This window comes from Simochromis diagramma, unplaced genomic scaffold (genome assembly GCF_900408965.1).
Source record: "Simochromis diagramma unplaced genomic scaffold, fSimDia1.1 OVJJ01000361.1, whole genome shotgun sequence".
Taxonomy (NCBI): domain Eukaryota; kingdom Metazoa; phylum Chordata; class Actinopteri; order Cichliformes; family Cichlidae; genus Simochromis; species Simochromis diagramma.
Window position 1 is genome coordinate 5,762,192 of NW_024386860.1, and position 18,035 is coordinate 5,780,226.

Genomic DNA, 18,035 nt, shown 5'->3' on the forward strand with positions numbered 1-18,035 from the left:
TTCGCGTATTTACGGCAGACGGATCTTCCAATCCCGCAGCGCTCTCTCCTGCCTGCGGTCACAGCTTGTTGCCAGAACTTCAGTAACGCGGAGACGCTGGATTTCTTTCTTATTCACTCATGCTCTGCGGCTTTTTCTTCATTTATTTTACATTTATTTTGCAAAGCATCACGCTGAGGCGCACGTCCGGTGTTCTGTAGTCTTCTTCCAAATCCATCTGTCCTGATTTAGGCTGTTTTTTTTTTCTGTGGATCGTCAGAGAGCACTGATCCATCTGCCGACGTTAAGACCTTTGGGCTTTAAGGATAAGATTCTTATTTATAAACAGTTATATAACCAAGTGAACGGGGCCATAGGCGTTTTACGCACACGCCGTTCCTGGATGTCAGACTTCTTATTATCTATATTATAACAATATTCTGTTGTAGCAAGCCAGTTCCTGTCCGTGTTCATGCCAGATCTGCAGCGATTCAGTTTTCCATACCATAGCATGAATCCTTTGTTGGGGGCCAACGCGCATCTCCAACAGCATCCGCAGCAGAACCAGGCGCCCGGACACCCGGACTCTCCCTCAGGTCTCCTTCCCGACGCTGTTTTCGGTGCACCGGACCCGGCTTCCCTTCTGCTGGGTGAGCAGCCCGGCTCGGGGCCTGACTTCACCGCACCCTCGCAGTCTTCACCTTATCTCCATCACAGCAGCCACTATCAGCACCGCCCTGTGCCGCATCCCCCTGCTGCGATGGCTCTCAGAAACGACCTGGGCTCCAACATCAGCGTCCTCAAAACTCTCAACCTGCGCTTCAGATGCTTTTTGGCTAAAGTGCACGAATTAGAGCGCAGAAATAAGATTCTGGAGAAGCAGCTCCAGCAGGCGCTGGACGCCAACAAGGGCTGCAAAGGTGGATGCTGTGAGAACCAAGCGCACACCCAGGAGGTAAGCGTGCAGACGGGATTTGTCGGAACGATACAGCTTAGGCCCGGCTCCCTGCCCTTCCACAACACCAACAACTCGGCCAGGAGGCCTACGACACTGTTCACAACGCCTCTCGCGCCAGCCCTGCCACCTGCAGCCTCTGAAAACTCGAGTGCAACACAAACAAATGCCGCTTGCAACCCAGCCATCACCATCAGCCTATCCTCCCCCCGTGTGGACTCCCCGGGATCTGGCTCTAAAACGGGAACTAACAACAGCACAGGTCCGGGAGCCTCCACCAACCCTCCTCCACGGTTCCTTCCGGGCACAATCTGGTCTTACAACCACACCCGCAAGTTCGGCCCCGGTGCTGAGCGTCTGACCAGCCCAGGAGTATCCTGGGTGCACCCGGATGGAGTTGGTGTCCAGATTGACACCATCACCCCCGAGATAAGAGCCCTGTACAATGTCCTGGCTAAAGTGAAGAGGGAGAGAGATGAGTATAAACGCAGGTAAATGGACCAAACCTTTTATTGCAGTTCCTTCAGGGCCATTTAAAAAATAAATAAATCTTGTGATTGCTCTGTAGCTTTATTGAGTGTATGTAATGCTCTACTTTGGAGAAGTGAGCAGAACAGCTGCAGACCAGCTGTCTCCTGCTACACCACAGAGTCAGCACAAAAACTCTACATCGATCACTTCAAGCCTGGAACTGCATTCATCACATGACTAACCACAGAGGCAGGTGCTGCTGCTACAAATACACTAAAAAATATTAACACCTCAGGGGACAAACATGAAGTAGAATCAAGGTCAAAGCTTAGTGGTCGTCCTCTGTGCAGCCAAACATTTAGCTCAGTTTGTACACATTTTATGGGTCAGATGCCAACATCAGTATCAGCTTTTAGAGTTACATATTAGCAAATATTATTTAAATAATACACATAAACACCCATTCTTTTATGTTAAAAGAGAAGATAATGTCTCATTGTTTATTATCTTTCCAAGAATGTGTTGTTGTAGATGTCCTTACACAAGTGCTGCAGACATTTATCTGAGTGTTTTTAAACTGTGGAGTCTGAGCTGGACAAACTGTGCGATGACACCATTTTCTAAAGAAAAAAAATGGCCCCATCTTTGTTTTTTTTTGTCACATTATGTTCTGCAAGAAAATATTAGCAGGTTAGTATATTATTTGGATTTTATTAACATGTGGTCACTCATATGGAGAGCCATCATGTTTTATGCTGAAAGGCAGTAATGATTTTATCTAGAGAGAAGTTCAGAGAGGAAATGTGAAAATAGAATTCAGGATTGTATTTTTGGATATTATGTCGAGACTTATTACTTACAGCCTCATTTACCAACATTTAAGTGAACTAATTATTTATGGGAGATTTGGCTATGAGCCCCATTTCAAGTAAGAACCAATCTTTTATGTTGAACATTTACTGGTTGTAGCTTATCAACAATCAACTAAATATCTGAGGGTTTTGATGCAGAACAACAAGCATCAACTCTTATTCTGTGAAAGTGAGATGGGTGAGTAGAAGCGGATTAACCGTTGCTGAGAATATGAGATCGTGTAATCCACAGTTGCTGCTGTGAGCTCATGCGACTTTATCTGATGACATCACCAGTTCAAATATGGATGCTTTGATCTCCATTTTAGAAAGACAGCTGTCTGTGTATGTGGCCAATCACTTAATCGCTAATATGGAACAATGTGATTGGTCTTTTCTCCAGAAAGCTTAGCAATAACATCTAAAACTGCATAAATCCTGTTGTAAATTTGAAGTTTCTCCAACAGCTTTGGTGGATTGTGTATTATTTGTAATTATTTGTTAACTCCAAAAGGTCCTTTGCGCATTCATCATTAAATTCCCTCAGATTATATCCAATTGAGCAGCCATGCATTCTTCACAGCGGAGATCCTGAGCACAGTATAGTGGGCTCTTTGTGTATGAAGCACATTGACGACTTTAACAATCCAGAGAGTGTGAGACAGATGAGACGCTTGCTTTCTCTGTCTGTAGAGACACTAGTGTGCGTCATTTCCCAGCCTGCTGTCCAGACATATATACATTTTATTTGTGAATTGAGGGGTTTCACACACTTTGTCCCTCTCAGTCTTTTCCTCCCCTAATGAGTTGTTTTGAGGGGTCTCTGCAGCCCCCTTCAGTCAGGACAAATGAGGACGTCACAAAATGTTTCTTCATGCGAGACTTATTCTCTCAGATTCAGGCTATTACATAGCTTTTAAAATATTAATACCATTTTATAATGTAATGCTTGTTATCTTATTTTTATTATATCTGTTTTAGAACCTTTACTGCAACCTAAAGCAGCTTGTGGTGTATTTTAATTTTCAGACTTACCCTCCTCTAGCTCTCTGCACTGTTCTTTTATTTTTTTCAAGGACAACTGTCTCTCCCCCCGTTACCCTCCTTCTGTCACTGCCAAAAAAAACCCTCTCTCTGCCAACCACACGCTCTAGCTCATATTTTCTTTCTCTTTTAAAACCGACACAGTCGCACCTTTTCTTCCTTTCTCACACTCTCTTCCTTCCACTGCGCACCGTCGTCCTCTCTATACTCCATACTGTATCTGCAATGCAGCATGCACTGCAAGATGTAACTGGTGGAGGGGGGCTTGGCTTGCAGAAGGAAGTGCCTCTCAGTTTTCTGTGCGCGCTCTCCTTACCAATCTAACAAGCACCTGCTATGACAACAACAACCCCTGTTTCATGACTCAGTTTATTTCAGATTTAGTATTCCCTGTAGGGATTCTTGTACTGCAGCATTCTGCATTTTAAACAGCTTTTTTATAAGAGGCTGCAGACTGCAGTGAGTGAAATTCCCCTTGTGGTATGAAATCACAGAAATTGTGATCACATACGCAGTAGTCTCTGCTCAGGCTTTTAAATGTGTTAAAGATCAGATTCACGGGCACAATGGTCTGAGATGCATCAGCGAGTTGGCCTGTGAGGGATCGGTGATTCACTCAGTCGAACACCTTTTTTATTATCTATAATATAACTGCAGTAAACTGATTTTAGTGTGAGACTCAAACACTTAGACTGAAATCTAGTTGTGCTTTTTTGTGCAGATAAATGACAGCCTATCTACTTAATTTGAGCGCTCCAAGTCTCATTCACACAGTACTTTTATCTGTGCCTAAGCATTTTTATCAAATATTTACACCCACACTAACTTGGGGTTCAGTATCTTACCCAAGGATACTTCAAGACATGGACAGGAAGAGCTGAGGATCAATTTACTGACCTTCCTGGACCATGTCCACCTTTAAAAAAAAAAGAAAAGAAAAAAAGATGTAATGTAAATTTTGATGATTTAGAAATTAAAAATTTGTTTATGGGACGGATTCCAGTGGAGATAGAAAATATTTTCAGGTTGTCTGTATCAGGACAACCATCCCATTCACTTATTATAAAATAACAATATTTCATACAGTAATTAAATTGGTGAAATTGATGAATCCAAAGGGTCAAAGGTCAGCTTCACTGTAACAATGTAATACTCTGCAAAAACACTTTTCTGGCCATTAATCAACACCAAAACCAAGACGATGACCATGTTTCACATTTAGTTTGAAACAAATTGGAGACTCCAAACAAACTGGAGATGCTAATACAGCTTTACTTACTTTTACTACATGTCTGGTCACACATATGCTAGTTATTTTAGGCATTTTGCCTGGAAACTGGGAAGACTGAGCAAAGGGCCTCAGGTCAGAGCTGAAGCATTTAACCCTGCAGCATGTGGTTGCCTTCTCAGCCTTTTATCTACACCAGCGCCTGTTAAAGTGTTACAGCACAGATTTAATTCCACTTTTAGAGTAGCAGAGTAAATTGCTGCTGCTAAGCAACTTGTTATCCATCTCCAGTGTGTTTTGTTTGGTTGATCCTTGATTGCTGAATTACTTGATGTAATGAATCATCAAGAATGTGATTGTTGCAGTTAGAGGTGTATTTTAAATGGACTTTTAGCCCCTTTAGCCTTTCAACTACCTGAATTAATTGATTCACAGGAGCATTGCCTGCTTTTATAAATGTCAAGAGGTGCAAAGCTGATGAAGACCTAATTTATGTTTTGTTCTTTGTCTCTGATCTCTGTATCCGAGAAGACATGAACTAGAAGATTATTAATGTCTTTCTTAAACTTATCTCTGTGTCTCCTAGATGGGAAGAGGAATACACTATGAGGATGGATCTGCAACAGAAGATTGCAGACTTACAGGAGGTAACATTATGTACCCTTTTTTTTGTCTGTTCTTGTATTTCTCAAGATGTGGGAACATAAATCTGTTTATATAGTCCCACTGTGGGGACTGAAAGTCTCGATATTATAAATGATTATATGTTATTATGAAGGCAGAGGTTAGATTTTGGCAAGTACCCGCAATAGTTGCTGTCAGGCAGTCCTCAGAAAACTGACGTGAGTTCTCTGAAGTGACAGAATTATAGACGTGTGTGTGTGTGAATGTTTGTTAATACATATCCGTTCGCTTTAAATTTTTAATTCTATGCTGCATGAGACGCTTTAGCTAAGGCTGCGCTGGCGTCTTTACAATAATGTTAAAGGTTAAATAGTTTCATGAAAGTGAGAGAAGTAGGGCGGATTAGTTTGGTTTAATATAGATTGTGCTGCAGCTGTTTGTTGATCTTGCCAAGCACATACCTCTTTCTCTTTGCTGGCAATGATTATTAGCTTCTTTAGCTGCTATCAATGAGTCATCCAATGCTAGTGCACTCTCTTTTAATTGATTTGCTTTTTTCCTGAAACCCCTTAACCATCCACTGCTAACAGTGCCAAAATGGATTTAAGGACATGAAAGTTGTACTTATATCTGCCTGTCGCCAACCATCAAATTGCAATTACTGTATTTCTTGCACTTGTGTCCTTATAAACACATTTCCCCACAATGAAACCATTCATTATGGCATAATTTAGTTTAAATATAGCCAAAGTGAAACGCTGAAAAATTAAATGAATACTCGGTATGCTGTCTAACAGTTCTGGCTTGATTAGCATTAGTGTTTGATTGAAGTCTGCTTTTAGTCTACATGTAGACACGTGATGAAGAGTAGCCGTGACATTCATCTTTTTTTGTGCAGTAACAGTTAAGAGCGAGAATATGAATACCACTGAGATGACAGATAAAGCCCCCAAAATGAATGCCTCCTACCCCCCAAATGTTGACTTCATGGCAAAGGTCTCATTCTAAGCCCAGTGGTTTCCGGTATATGTGTTTTTGAGCATGTGCCCCATTGCGAGGAATCTTTACCTGACCCAATTTGACAGGAAATACCACCGCACTTTAAGCCCACAAAAGGGTAAAAAAAAAAATGCTTCTCGAGTATTGTAACTGCAGCACGTGTGAATAAATCAGCGGAGAGACTTTGAGGGTTACCATGATGTCAGACTCATTTAGAGCTTCCCAGAAGTGATTATGCATTTAGGATTTGAATGTGCTCTTTGCAGATAAAATCTTTTTGCACAATGTGACCCAAAAACTACAGTAAAGAGAGTTGTGGTTAAGTGCATTTGTTCATTATGACTTCTTTTGCGTGTGCAGGACCTGCAGGAGAGCGAAGGCTGCCAGGACGAGCTGGTTCGCAGGGTCCAGCATCTGAATACGGAGCTGGTTGTCTTCAAAGGGCTCCTGAGCAATGTAAGCTCATACATTCATATAATAATCACAAACAGTTTTAGCTCTTTACAGTAATCAGATGTCCCTCTGCATTCACTTGGTAGTTTGTCCTTATAAGCTGCTTTCACACTGAAGCCCTGAACTTTTTTTTAGACATCACCTGGATAAACGTGGCTGTGAGAACGCAAACATCCAACCCAACTCTTTAACCGGCCAACTCCATAGTGCAAAGTCTGCTGTCCAAATGCAACAATTTGTGCTGACGTGAGAGTACTGCAGGTTATAGTCCAGTGAATTCATAGCTAGCGAGTAGTCGTCATGGTTTCTGCATCCCGCACACTCTGCAGTACCTCCACGTAAACCAATCAGGAGATTTCCCGAGGAAGGATTCTCCAAGTCCATGTGTGAAACAGCTTGCTTTAGTTACAGCAGCGGTGCCCAACCTTGTAATTCTGTAACTTTATTAACAGCGTCCTACTGAAATGCGCCAACAACATTGAGAGTAACATCCTCTTCTCTGCCCCTTAATGCTCTCCGGTCGTTATGGTAACGCATAAATATTTCTTTCAAAATAAGACACACAACTACAACGCAGGAAAAGACCCAGGGAAACCGAGTTAACGATAAAACCCCCCCGAAAACCATAAATTTCACAACTGAGCCTCAACTCTCATGGTCTGGTACCAAACGACTGAGGATTGGTGACCCCTGAGTTTTCAGGGGTCTTATTTTCTATCTTTAGGGTGCTGTATAAGAAAATGGTGCTACTATTATGTCATAATCAGTCTTATTGGTATAGTTTTCCAGTGATGCTGAACAGTTCCTATCTCCATCCTCTCTGTAGAATTTGTCAGATTTGGACAGCAAAATCCAGGAGAAAGCGATGAAGGTGGACATGGACATCTGCCGCAGGATCGACATCACTGCTCGCTTGTGCGATGTGGCCCAGCAGAGGAACTGTGAAGATGTCATCCAAATGTATCAGGTAAAACTGTTTAATCTCATCATCTCTGGTTCTTTTTTTATCTGCTTTTAGCAAGTGTCTACTTGTTAGTCTGATCCTCTAAACCCAAACTTTTCTGCAGGTTCCTAATAACCAACCATCGCTAAACTGCCGCCGTAAACAAACCCCTCTGTCCTTTAATGGGAGTGAGTGTGACGAGCCCGTCAGCACCTCCGAAAGTGACGGAGCAGTGGTTAAAGATGAGGAGCACTGTGGATCTGCTGCTAATCAGATCAATGAGGAGATGCAGAGGATGCTAAACCAGCTGTGAGTGGTCTGAAAATGTAATTACTGTAATCTGAGTCGTCTTTTCAGGCCATGTGCATTTGTGTGTGTGCATTGATACTTTTTTAAAAAAAATTTCAGGCGTGAATGTGAGTTTGAGGATGACTGTGACAGTCTAGCGTGGGAGGAGACTGAAGAGACGCTGCTGCTTTGGGAGGATTTCCCAGGATGCACTTTGCCTCCAGATCCCACCCACCCACCGGGAGAGGTAGGCAGCAGACACTCAAGTTTAAGACTGAGAGAACTCTCTGTGAAGATTTAAAGCTCTAAGTTGTTAGAAATATAGCTGTGGCTACCAGAGAGGAGCTAATTTATGAACATATATATAGAGGCTTCAAAAAAGCTGAAAAATTGAAAGATTTACCTTTAGCCATCTTTGTGGCATATTAAAAATACTAATTGCAAGGGATTATGACTGTCAGAAGTTACCCCACCATCACTGTTTTCTGCAAAACATTCACACAGCATAAACAAGCCTGTGTTTTACTGAAATCGACAGATATCTGTGGTCACCAGTTATAGACCTCACTTAGTAAGCTGACACATGCAGTCATGAGAGAAAGCACTTTTTCACAAGGCTCTATTCATTTCTGTGAAAAACTAAGTACACTGCCGCAGTGTTCCCAGAAGCTCAGAGCAAATTCACCCCAAGTGCTGACTGTGCAGTGCTCTGACAGATTGCAACTACTTTTCAGACTCGACAGGCCACATTTAGCATATTAAATGTTCAAGTTCATGACAGTACCATTAAAAAAAAGACTCAGCAAGTATGGCTTGTTTGTAAGGGTTACCAGGAGAAAGCCTATTTTCTTTAACCATTGTAGCACAGCTTGGTTTTGCAAAGTTGAATCTGAACAAACCACAAGACTTCTGGAACAGTGGGGTGGGGGGTGACATGAACTTGTTTTGCAGCTATAGGAGCTGGGCACCTTGCAGTTACTGAGTCGACCATAAGCTCCTCTGCATACCAACGTATTCTAGAGTCAAATCCGGCCGTCTGTCTGACAGCTGAAGCTTGGCCCAAACTGGGTCATCCAGCAAGACATGTACAGCAGCAAATCTGTAAAATCAAAGTCTAAAGGTGGCGCAATCAAAGTCCAGACCTCAACCAGACTCAAGTCTGGGATGTTAGACACTTGTGCATAAACAAGTGCCCTCAAACCTCAATAAACTGAAGCAACACTTTGAAGAAGAGTGGGCTAAAATTCCCCCAAAGGGACGTGAGCGACAGAATGTCATATAGAAAACAATTACTTAAGGTTATTTGTGCTAAATGTGGTCATCCAGTCTGCTCATTCACACGAGGTACTTTGTTTTTCACAGGGCTGTGCAGTTCTTTCTTTTTGTTTTTCACGTGACCGTAAATGTCGATCTTTCTGAAAGACGGAAGAATTTTCATTACCATATGATGGCATCTCATCATCCTTTCAGGTTTCAGTCAAATTGAGTTTCTGAATTGTCGTGCATCTGCAAAAGGTGCAGGGAAAACAAAAAAAAATGAAACACAGATAACATCACAAGACAACCCACTCACCCCACCTGCATTTCAGTCCGCCTGTGTAGCACCCGTGTACTGCAGGTGCCGACTAATTAGCACGATTGGCAGCACCTGGGCCCAGTGTGCTCTACAAACGCCCTCAGAGCTCAGCTGCCAGCGTGGCTTTCCTCTCCAGAGACACTTCTGAGATTTTGGGTATATCTTGGTTGGTTGCATGGCACGAGACAACATTGCATATGCCGTTTCCTCACTCACGCACTCTCTCACACTGCTGGCAATACTGACTACACATCCCATGGCTAGTTTAAGTTCTTTCTTTGGTACTTTAGTTTAAAAATAAACTGTTTCTTTAATTGGCACATGTGTGCTTCTCTATTTTTGTCATTGTCGCAAAAACAGAGAGCATGGCTAATTACTAAATTCTCTCAGCCATGTCTCAGATGTTCATCCTGAATGAATGCAGTTATAAAGAGACATCTGACATCTATTGTTACTTTAAAAAACCGTTTCAGCATTTCAGCTTAAACACTGTTTAAGTCACTGCATAAAGGAGTTTTATAAAGTAGAGGAAGCGCACTGTAATTTCTAAGTGCACATGGTTTGATATTATTGCTTCAGATTTCAAAGAAGCTTTTGTTTGTGTGGTTATAAGTGGACTTTATCCAGAACAGTAGGCAGAGTGGAGTCCTTCAAAGCTCAGTCTGCTGCCCTTCGGTGCTCTGCTGTGGCCGGGCCAATTCAGGCAACAAAACAACACTCGCACAAATCCAGCCTGTATTTAGCGTACATGGTGTTTGTTTCCAAGAAATGCATGTAGGTATTTGTTTTCATTCACCAGCTGTGTGCGCTTTGAAAAGCCTGCTCTTTCTCCCGTGGGAAATAAGTCAGTGAAATGTGAGCTGATGGGAGCACTGCAACAGCTGTGCTTTGATGGTTCTATGTCTGCGGTGATGTCTGATGATGCACACGTTAAACTGATTATAACTACCTTTCATCGCACGTAAATTTCCATGTCCGTGTTTGTCTTCAGCAGGAGGACTGTCTGGAAAAGGTGATTAATGACACCGAATGTCTTTTCAAATCTCGAGAGAAGGAATACCAAGAGACCATTGACCAAATTGAGGTCAGACGCTTGCTCTGTACTTTTACATGTTAAATAACTTCCTTCATCCTACATGCTGGCAGTTTGTTCTTTCATTTTTGCTGCATGCATTATGTCTCCTGCACTGTTTTTTGTGTCTTGCATTCACAAGACAATATGATGTCTAAATAATGACATTAAGTGAAATACTATTACTATGCTTTGTTTTAAAGGGGCAGTAGCCTGCCTTGCTGAATTTAATCTTTACTAAACTGTAAAGTACTTTAAAGGACTTTCTTTACATCTTTCATACATTTTAAATGAGTTTATGTAAACCTGAGCAGTTTGGCTGCACATAGTCAGGGGGTTGTTCAAGAAAGCAGGTTTAACAAAGTCTAGAGTCTAACTCTAAACTTTGACAGATAGTTTCTCAGACATTGACTAAGCCTACTTCCAGGCTAGAAAAGAAAAATTAAATGAAGGGCTTCAGTGAAAACAGGTTGTAGTCGAGGACTAACTAAGCTCTGTCCTTGTCTTATAAACCAGCCATGGGTTTGTTTACTGTGAGAGAGGAAACGCTGGTCAGAGTATGTTTAGACTGAGATTTTTTTTAACCTAAGTGTCTTTATTTTACCCCCTAGTCATCATTCACCCAGCTTAAATGTGACTTACTATGTAATAAAGCTGTGATCCTTCCAATTTTTTACATTTGATTATTAAATTCCAGCTATAACTTGACAGAAACTACATCCGTCAAACTTTGCCTTTTTGACTATCGCACCGAAATCAGCGACTAAACCAAACAAGCTATCCACAAGGCTCTAAACACCATCAGTAACTTTAAGGAGTTGAGTGTGTGAAAATATTTAAACATGAATTGGTGCCAGAACACATTCAGAATGTCTGCGGTCTGAGTTTGAAAACTCACTTTAAACTGCAGGCTACAACTTCAGTTCAGTTGTAGCCTGAAGATTTTCACAATAACCAGTGACTGATTTTTGAATGAGCGATTATACAAGTGCTCATGTTAAACAAAAGAAATAGCAAACGTTCACTTAACGGGAGTCTGTTTGCAAAGGCATGCGCTTTTTCACATTTGTTTTGATATTGACTGCATGGGTGAGGAAGTGAGACCGAGACTCTGTTAGATTGCTGTTGATTGCATGGGTATGTATTCTTGGAGTGATTTAGTCTAACTCTCAGTTTTCTGACTGTAGCTGGAATTGGCCACAGCTAAGAGCGACATGAACCGACACCTGCACGAGTACATGGAGATGTGCTCGATGAAGAGAGGCCTGGATGTTCAGATGGAGACCTGCAGGAGACTCATCACACAGAGCGAAGACAGGTACACACGCACATAAACACACACTTGATGTTGATTTTATTGATCTATTTAGCTTCCTTTAAAAAAAAACTATTCGAGCAGTTTCAGTGTATACAGCATATCTAATTTATATTGTATTTAAAATAAACATTTATTAAATGGGTTATAAAACATTACAGTATAGGTGTATTCAGCTTTAATTATGTGTATCTAGTAAAGTTATTATTATAATCCACTTTTGTCAAAATGCATTATATTATTTCAACTTTCTTTATTTTGATTTGTTACCTGTTTATACACCTGATACACATGATAGACATGGTTATTACTTAGTTATGACTACACTATTTACTATATGTTTATTTAGCTTTAAATATAAATAAGCTTTATGCTTAACTGGCTGGACTTTATTACCTGAAAATCTATGCCAACTGTCTCCATTTACCTAAAAGCCGTAATATTTATCCATCTGAAAATATTGCACTTTATATCAAAACCTTTAATGAAAATTATAGCGAACCACCGAACCCACAGGTAGAGCGAGTTTAGTTTTTACTGGAAAAAATGATGCATTTCTCTTTCTGCCCCTCTCAGTCCGTCTGCTGTGCCTCCACCCGCTGAGGAGAGTGAAGCGAGAGAAAACGACAAGCCGTCGGTATCTCCACCTTCTTCCTCGAGCAATGGGAGAACATGACACATGCTCACTCCAGCGTTAACAGCGGCTGTGGTCACACGATCTCAAGTGCATCCATGACCACACCGATACAATGGGTGCTGACTACGTGACTACGGCAACACCATGTTTACGTCCTTGTTTGACGAGTCATTTCTTTTTCTGGACACTTTGGAAAGCGAGATGGAACTGACTGAGCGAGGAAGTCTGTCATTGTGCTTCATTTTGTGATGATTCAGTAGGTTGAAGGACCTAGGGTCAGCTGACTGTAAGTGTGGTTACAGGAAGACATAGCATGACTTATTCATTCTACACAAACGGACACGAGCTAAAACAAGGATAATGTAAGCGTCATAAACTCCTCTCTGATCTGCTTTTATGGTCACTGAAGCTCTAAAAGTTAAAGTCACATTTACAGGAATATTTCCAGGAAACAATGAAGCTTCAGTCTTAAAATAATATAACACTGAATTTTTGAATTTGAATCTTTATCCACACATGTAGGTTTAATAAAAAGCCGCGAGAGAGCATTTTACTGGCTTGCAGCTGCATTAACTGTTCACCATATCTCTTGTATAAACGATAATAGAATCACAGGCAAAGCAAACCTGAGGCAATAAATGAAAAGTTAAAGATACAGAAGAAAATCAGAAAAACGCAAACATTATGTGCATTTTTACTGGAGCAACAGAGTTGAGTCTTTGACTACCAACAGGCCTCCTTCCAATAAAGTGAGGTGTTTTCTGGATAACAAGGGAAATGTATGTAAAAACCTTAAAACTTCAAGTCATTTCAAAGTGATTTGAAAAAATAACTAAAATCCTGAGAAGTTGCTCTTCAGATCTGTGGTGTTTTGTGTTCCTAAGCCTTAAACCAGATGATATAAGAGTTTCTTTCTATTCTTCTCCTGAAGCCCTTGATCAAATATAACAGGAGTTAATTGGGAAAGTTGAATGTCACTCCTCTCACTCGGATGCCTCCAGTTCAGAAAGTGTACATGTGTTCGCTTTGAGGACCACATTGTTTGAAAAATGGCAGTAATATGTTGGCTATAAGTTAAAAACTGTGGGCCTCCTGGCAGATTTTTCATCAGGATTTTTATGACAAATTCTTAAATATTTTGAAAAAACGTAAAAATTTGTAGTAGTCGTCTGACCACTGAGCTGGTCGATTTGGTGCAAGAAGACTGTTTCTATAATGATGTGGGAGAAGATATGCATTGACAAAGAACAATTATACAGAATTTAGTCAAGGATAACATGGCAAAAGCAAACAATCCAAACAATGAAATCAAGATTTTGGCCTCCGTAACCTGCGAGCTACATCTGTGACACAGCAGAGGCTGATTTGTTCCTTGATTCATTTGGACACATTCGTTTACCCTAAATCTGTAAATAAACGGCCGAATTAGCTTATATTTCCTGTGCAGGTGCAGAAACTTTTAACAATAATACAACATAGTCACGGTAGTAAGTCGCATGTCTATATCACCATCGTTTTGGTGTCAGCCTTAGGCAGACCAAACCACCCTGCTGTTCACAGAGAGTTCACACATTGATCATCTTGACGATGTTGGAGCTCCAATCATTTCATATGAGTCACATCTGAAATCCCACAAACACCGTAGTCTGCTTTGAACTTTGTAGTTTTCGGGAAAGGTGAGGGAGCAATGACCACAGTGTTGGGAGGTTGTTTTTTAGTTTTGAACGTAACCGTAGTCTCTGTCTGTTGCACTTCAAAGACCGACTAAAGTACTGGATGATAGAGTCACTCAAGGGTCATGTAAGTGTTGTTAATAATCTTTATTTTTTTAGCAGTAATGCTTATTATTATAGATTAGAGTGAAGGCTGTATCTTTGAGTAAAGCTGCATGGTTGAGCAGAATCACTTTGAGGATAGTGGAAAAACAAAAAGGCTGTCATGTAATAATGTAAGTTAGTCACCGAGTGCCAAAATAATATTTAGATTGTGAATCAACAGGAAATTGCTTAAAAAAAAGACTAAACATAGCTGCTGAAGCTATTTCACCAAGGTGCTTGATGTATAGAAGTGAACCTACGTTTTGCACATAGAAAAGAAGAGCAAAGCAAAACGGTACCATAAGAAACAATCAGTAGTCTAACCTGAAAAACAAAATATGCTGACCTGCTGAAAACGGACGATTTGTTCTATTTAGTTTTCCTTTCCTTATGAAAAAAAATGTCGTTGGTGAACGCATCACATACCTCATTTTTACTTTAGTTATGTCTATTGGCATATTTAACCCACATGTTCCTTCGTAGGAAAACACATACAGCGCACAGCTGTCAGGTGGACGCCCCCTCCATCACAACTCTATTATCAGACACTGTTTTAAATGGTGTTGTTTCTTCTGTGTAGATGAACCAGGTGAAATAACTTGTTTCAGCAGGAGGGTGCAGTTTAGCTCATGCATGTGTTGCAGTTGTAATCAGCTGAGCGCCATTCTGAAAAGATCAGGCGTCGGGTGCATTGTTAAAGGCATAAAACACAGTCTCTCTTTGTACCGTTACACTTTAACGCACTGAGTGAATTTATATGTATTCATGTGCCAGTGTGTATGTTTATGGGCCTTCTGTCTGACCAGCGAGTGTTTTTAAGAAGACTCTTACCGGGGTAGATGCACAACATTAAGAAGGATCAAACTGTAAAATCTCATATTGTCTCAAGCAGTTCAACGCCAACAAAATGACTTTTGTGTTTTCATGGTGACCACGTGAAAAATTCAGAATCTGATGATCATCTAGGTTTTCTTTCCCAGTTACGCTGTTTCTTTATGAGTGTATGCCAAGTAAAGTCAGTGTAAAAATATCTCAGTTCAGGAAGATGAACGGAAATGCAAATGCTTTTGTGAAATGATGGCTTTGATATTATATGCATAACAGAAATATAGCTTTGAATATATACTCGTGTTTAAAGAACAGAGCTGAATGAAGACTCCACGGTGGAAATGATGGCAGATGAGAGCAAAAGAGTTTTTGTTTTCTGTCTTCACACAACAGAAAAACTTATTTACCAAATTTTTTAAAGAAAATTATTCCACAGAGTCAGACCTATTGATCTAAAATCCAAATGTGTGACTTTGCAGCTTTAAACATCAAGAAAAAGTAACTTTGGCTGGAAAAGGCTTCACTGCAGAGCTGCTGTATGTAATATGTTGAGAGACGCTGGATGAATGAATAAAAGATGCAACTGAGCAACAAGGCGTGCAGTTTTTTCCCTGTATTAAGTTCAACAGTTTTTTTCTAACAGTTATCTGAAGGCACTTTATACCAAGATAAAGACCCTGAAGCATTACAGATAAAAAAAAAATGAAAGAGAGAATCATCCAAATCTCGTTAAGTAACCACTTCATGAAATTTTGGAGAAAGACAAACTCTTTCTCTTTACTCTTCCTATCCATCTTAACATTAAACTCAAAACCTAAAAGAAGTGTTCCTCTGTTAACACCTTTATCCTTTATACTTGATTATCCTTATTTCAAATTTTACATTTTACATGGCAAAACAGGGATTTTTCCAGGACTTCAATTTGGAAATATAAAGCGCTTAAAACACTTTAAAACCTACAAATATTTAACATGGAAAATGTTGCCATATTAATATATAATCAACTCAACAGTTGGCTTACAGCTAAATTAAACAGTAAAAGAAAATAAATGTACTTAAATATGTTTGTGAAGGTTTCCAGACTCCTTAGATAGGATTAAACAAAATGCTCTTCTATTTTGTCAAATAAGCACATTAGAGTGGTTCACTCTGGGTATTTATTCCTCATGAGCTGTCAGTTTATATGGGAAATGATGAGGCTTTAGAGCTTTGATGCATAAATGTTAGTCAGTTTTAGCAAGCTGGTAGGGGTCAGAGTGTGGGAAGCAGCAATATGTAACCAGGTAAAGAAAGAATAACACAGATGTTCAGCAAGATGACAGAGAAAGATACAAAAAGACAAAAGGGTGGGGCACACTTTGAGGAAGTTAGCAAAACAACAGAAGTTGAACAACAGGAACATGATACTGAAGGAAAAGATTTCCTTTTTCTTTTAATTTTGACATTTATTGTTTTATTGTAATAACCTTTATTTGTGATATTAACTTGGTAGTTGCGTTAGCTTTTATAGATTTTGATCCTTGGCCTTTTCGCAGTGGTGTTTACATCTGTCCACAGAATGGGATTGGTGCAATACTCTGTGGCCCTCCTGATGTTATCCACACAGTTGGTGCTCAGCTTTCCCACAGTAAGACTTTTTTTCTTTAACCCATTCGCCTTAATTACTGCATACACTTTTATCAAATAAGACAAATAGTTGACATGAGTGAATGTGGCATGGATGATGAGTTAATGAGGACTTTTTCATTTTAGTGATTTATATCTATCTGTGTTGACAGCCAAAGAACACCTACAACATTGGTGGGAGAGAGTGTAACTATTGCCCTGCAGGTAGGAAATGTGTGATAACTTGATGTGAGCTTCTATTAATATTTTTAAAATTCTGTTCATCAGTTTACATTTACTCAGAAATATGAGTACCGTGGTGTGAAGTATGGTTCTTTCTTGTCTGTGTGTTGTTTTGATTTTCTGCATTGATGAAAAATGACGCAGGCTGAGTTCGTGCAGTATGACCACATCCTTCACCGATACTCCCTCCGAGTCAGCAAGTCTTTCCTCTTGTTTTTTCTGTTCTCACAGGTATGTATCAGAGTGATTGTACAACATGTGAACACTGTCCTGCTGGAAGTTACACAACTGACTGGAACTATGAAGATGAATGCCATCTCTGCTTTGGATACTGCAACCCTAGTAAAGAAAGTTTTCATTTCCACCTTTAATGATTTCATCAGGATTTTGATATACCCGTGATCTCTGGTTTTCTATAAAAAGCTGATAAACCATTAATAGTAACTCCACATGTACTGTGATGACTACTCCATATAATAATCTCTATTTCACTCTTTCTCAGAGTTGCATCTTAAAGTGGTTCAGAACTGCACCAGTACGTCTGATATGAAATGTGACTGCGAGGATGGTTTTAGATGCATCAGGTGGACCCATGACAAAAAGAACTGCTTGTCTTGTGAGAAGATGCCAGACCCAACCCCAACCAGTAAGTACCGAGAAGAACACTTTGAATTCTCATGTCAGATAAGCTCAAACCAACAGTGGGCAAAATGACCAGTGTCAAAGCAAACAACTTTACCGCAGCCATTAAAAAACAAAAGAAAAAAAATAGGTGACAGGATCTGTAAACTTAGCTCTGGATCCTGTTATTATCAGATCATTCTGAGAACAGGTTCCTCTCAAGTTGCCATGAATATGCAAAACTTGTCTAATATGAACAGGTTTGAAAATATTCCTGGAAATCTTTATGCTCTCTAAAAAATGCAATGCCATCAAGCTGACATGAAAGTGTCACAAAGGAAATGCTTTTCTATGTTCTAGAGTACTCTTTATAATAATCTCTATTTCACTCTTTCTCAGAGTTTCATCTTAAAGTGGTTCAGAACTGCACCAGTACGTCTGATATGAAATGTGACTGCGAGGATGGTTTTAGATGCATCAGGTGGA

The 18,035-nt window shown here is 40.2% G+C and overlaps 2 protein-coding genes across 4 annotated transcripts in view; both read left to right on the top strand.

Moving 5' to 3' along the window:
• Positions 1-3: 3 nt before the first annotated feature.
• On the top strand, positions 4-15,671 carry iffo1b (intermediate filament family orphan 1b). 2 transcript variants are annotated; one of them, XM_040030031.1, is made up of 9 exons: positions 4-1,425; positions 5,115-5,175; positions 6,512-6,607; positions 7,431-7,571; positions 7,672-7,856; positions 7,956-8,082; positions 10,406-10,495; positions 11,671-11,801; positions 12,375-15,671. In XM_040030031.1, the coding sequence occupies exons 1-9, from the start codon at positions 452-454 to the stop codon at positions 12,472-12,474; spliced, it is 1,905 nt and encodes a 634-aa protein (XP_039885965.1). In that variant the 5' UTR covers positions 4-451; the 3' UTR covers positions 12,475-15,671. The 2 variants fall into 2 exon arrangements, with proteins under 2 accessions (XP_039885965.1, XP_039885964.1); XM_040030030.1 differs by having other exon boundaries at positions 6-1,425; positions 10,403-10,495.
• Positions 14,135-18,035, top strand: part of si:dkey-260g12.1 (tumor necrosis factor receptor superfamily member 5) — a 33,868-nt gene continuing 29,967 nt past the window's right edge. Inside the window, exons 1-5 of one of the 2 annotated variants that reach the window (XM_040030044.1) lie at positions 14,135-14,235; positions 16,638-16,707; positions 16,859-16,910; positions 17,160-17,270; positions 17,431-17,574. In XM_040030044.1, coding sequence (XP_039885978.1) covers positions 16,639-16,707; positions 16,859-16,910; positions 17,160-17,270; positions 17,431-17,574 — 376 coding nt within the window. In that variant the 5' untranslated portion in view covers positions 14,135-14,235; position 16,638. Of the gene's footprint in view, positions 14,236-16,615; positions 16,708-16,858; positions 16,911-17,159; positions 17,271-17,430; positions 17,575-18,035 lie in introns of both variants that reach the window. The other variant, XM_040030049.1, reaches the window with a different exon arrangement.

Excerpts from the sequence above, each read along its gene's own strand:
- iffo1b (XM_040030030.1), top strand. The coding sequence starts at position 452 with ATGCCAGATCTGCAGCGATTCAGTTTTCCATACCATAGCATGAATCCT. Across the intron at positions 6,608-7,430 it reads TCAAAGGGCTCCTGAGCAAT|AATTTGTCAGATTTGGACAG; the intron begins GTAAGCTCATAC and ends TCCTCTCTGTAG. Across the intron at positions 7,572-7,671 it reads ATGTCATCCAAATGTATCAG|GTTCCTAATAACCAACCATC; the intron begins GTAAAACTGTTT and ends ACTTTTCTGCAG.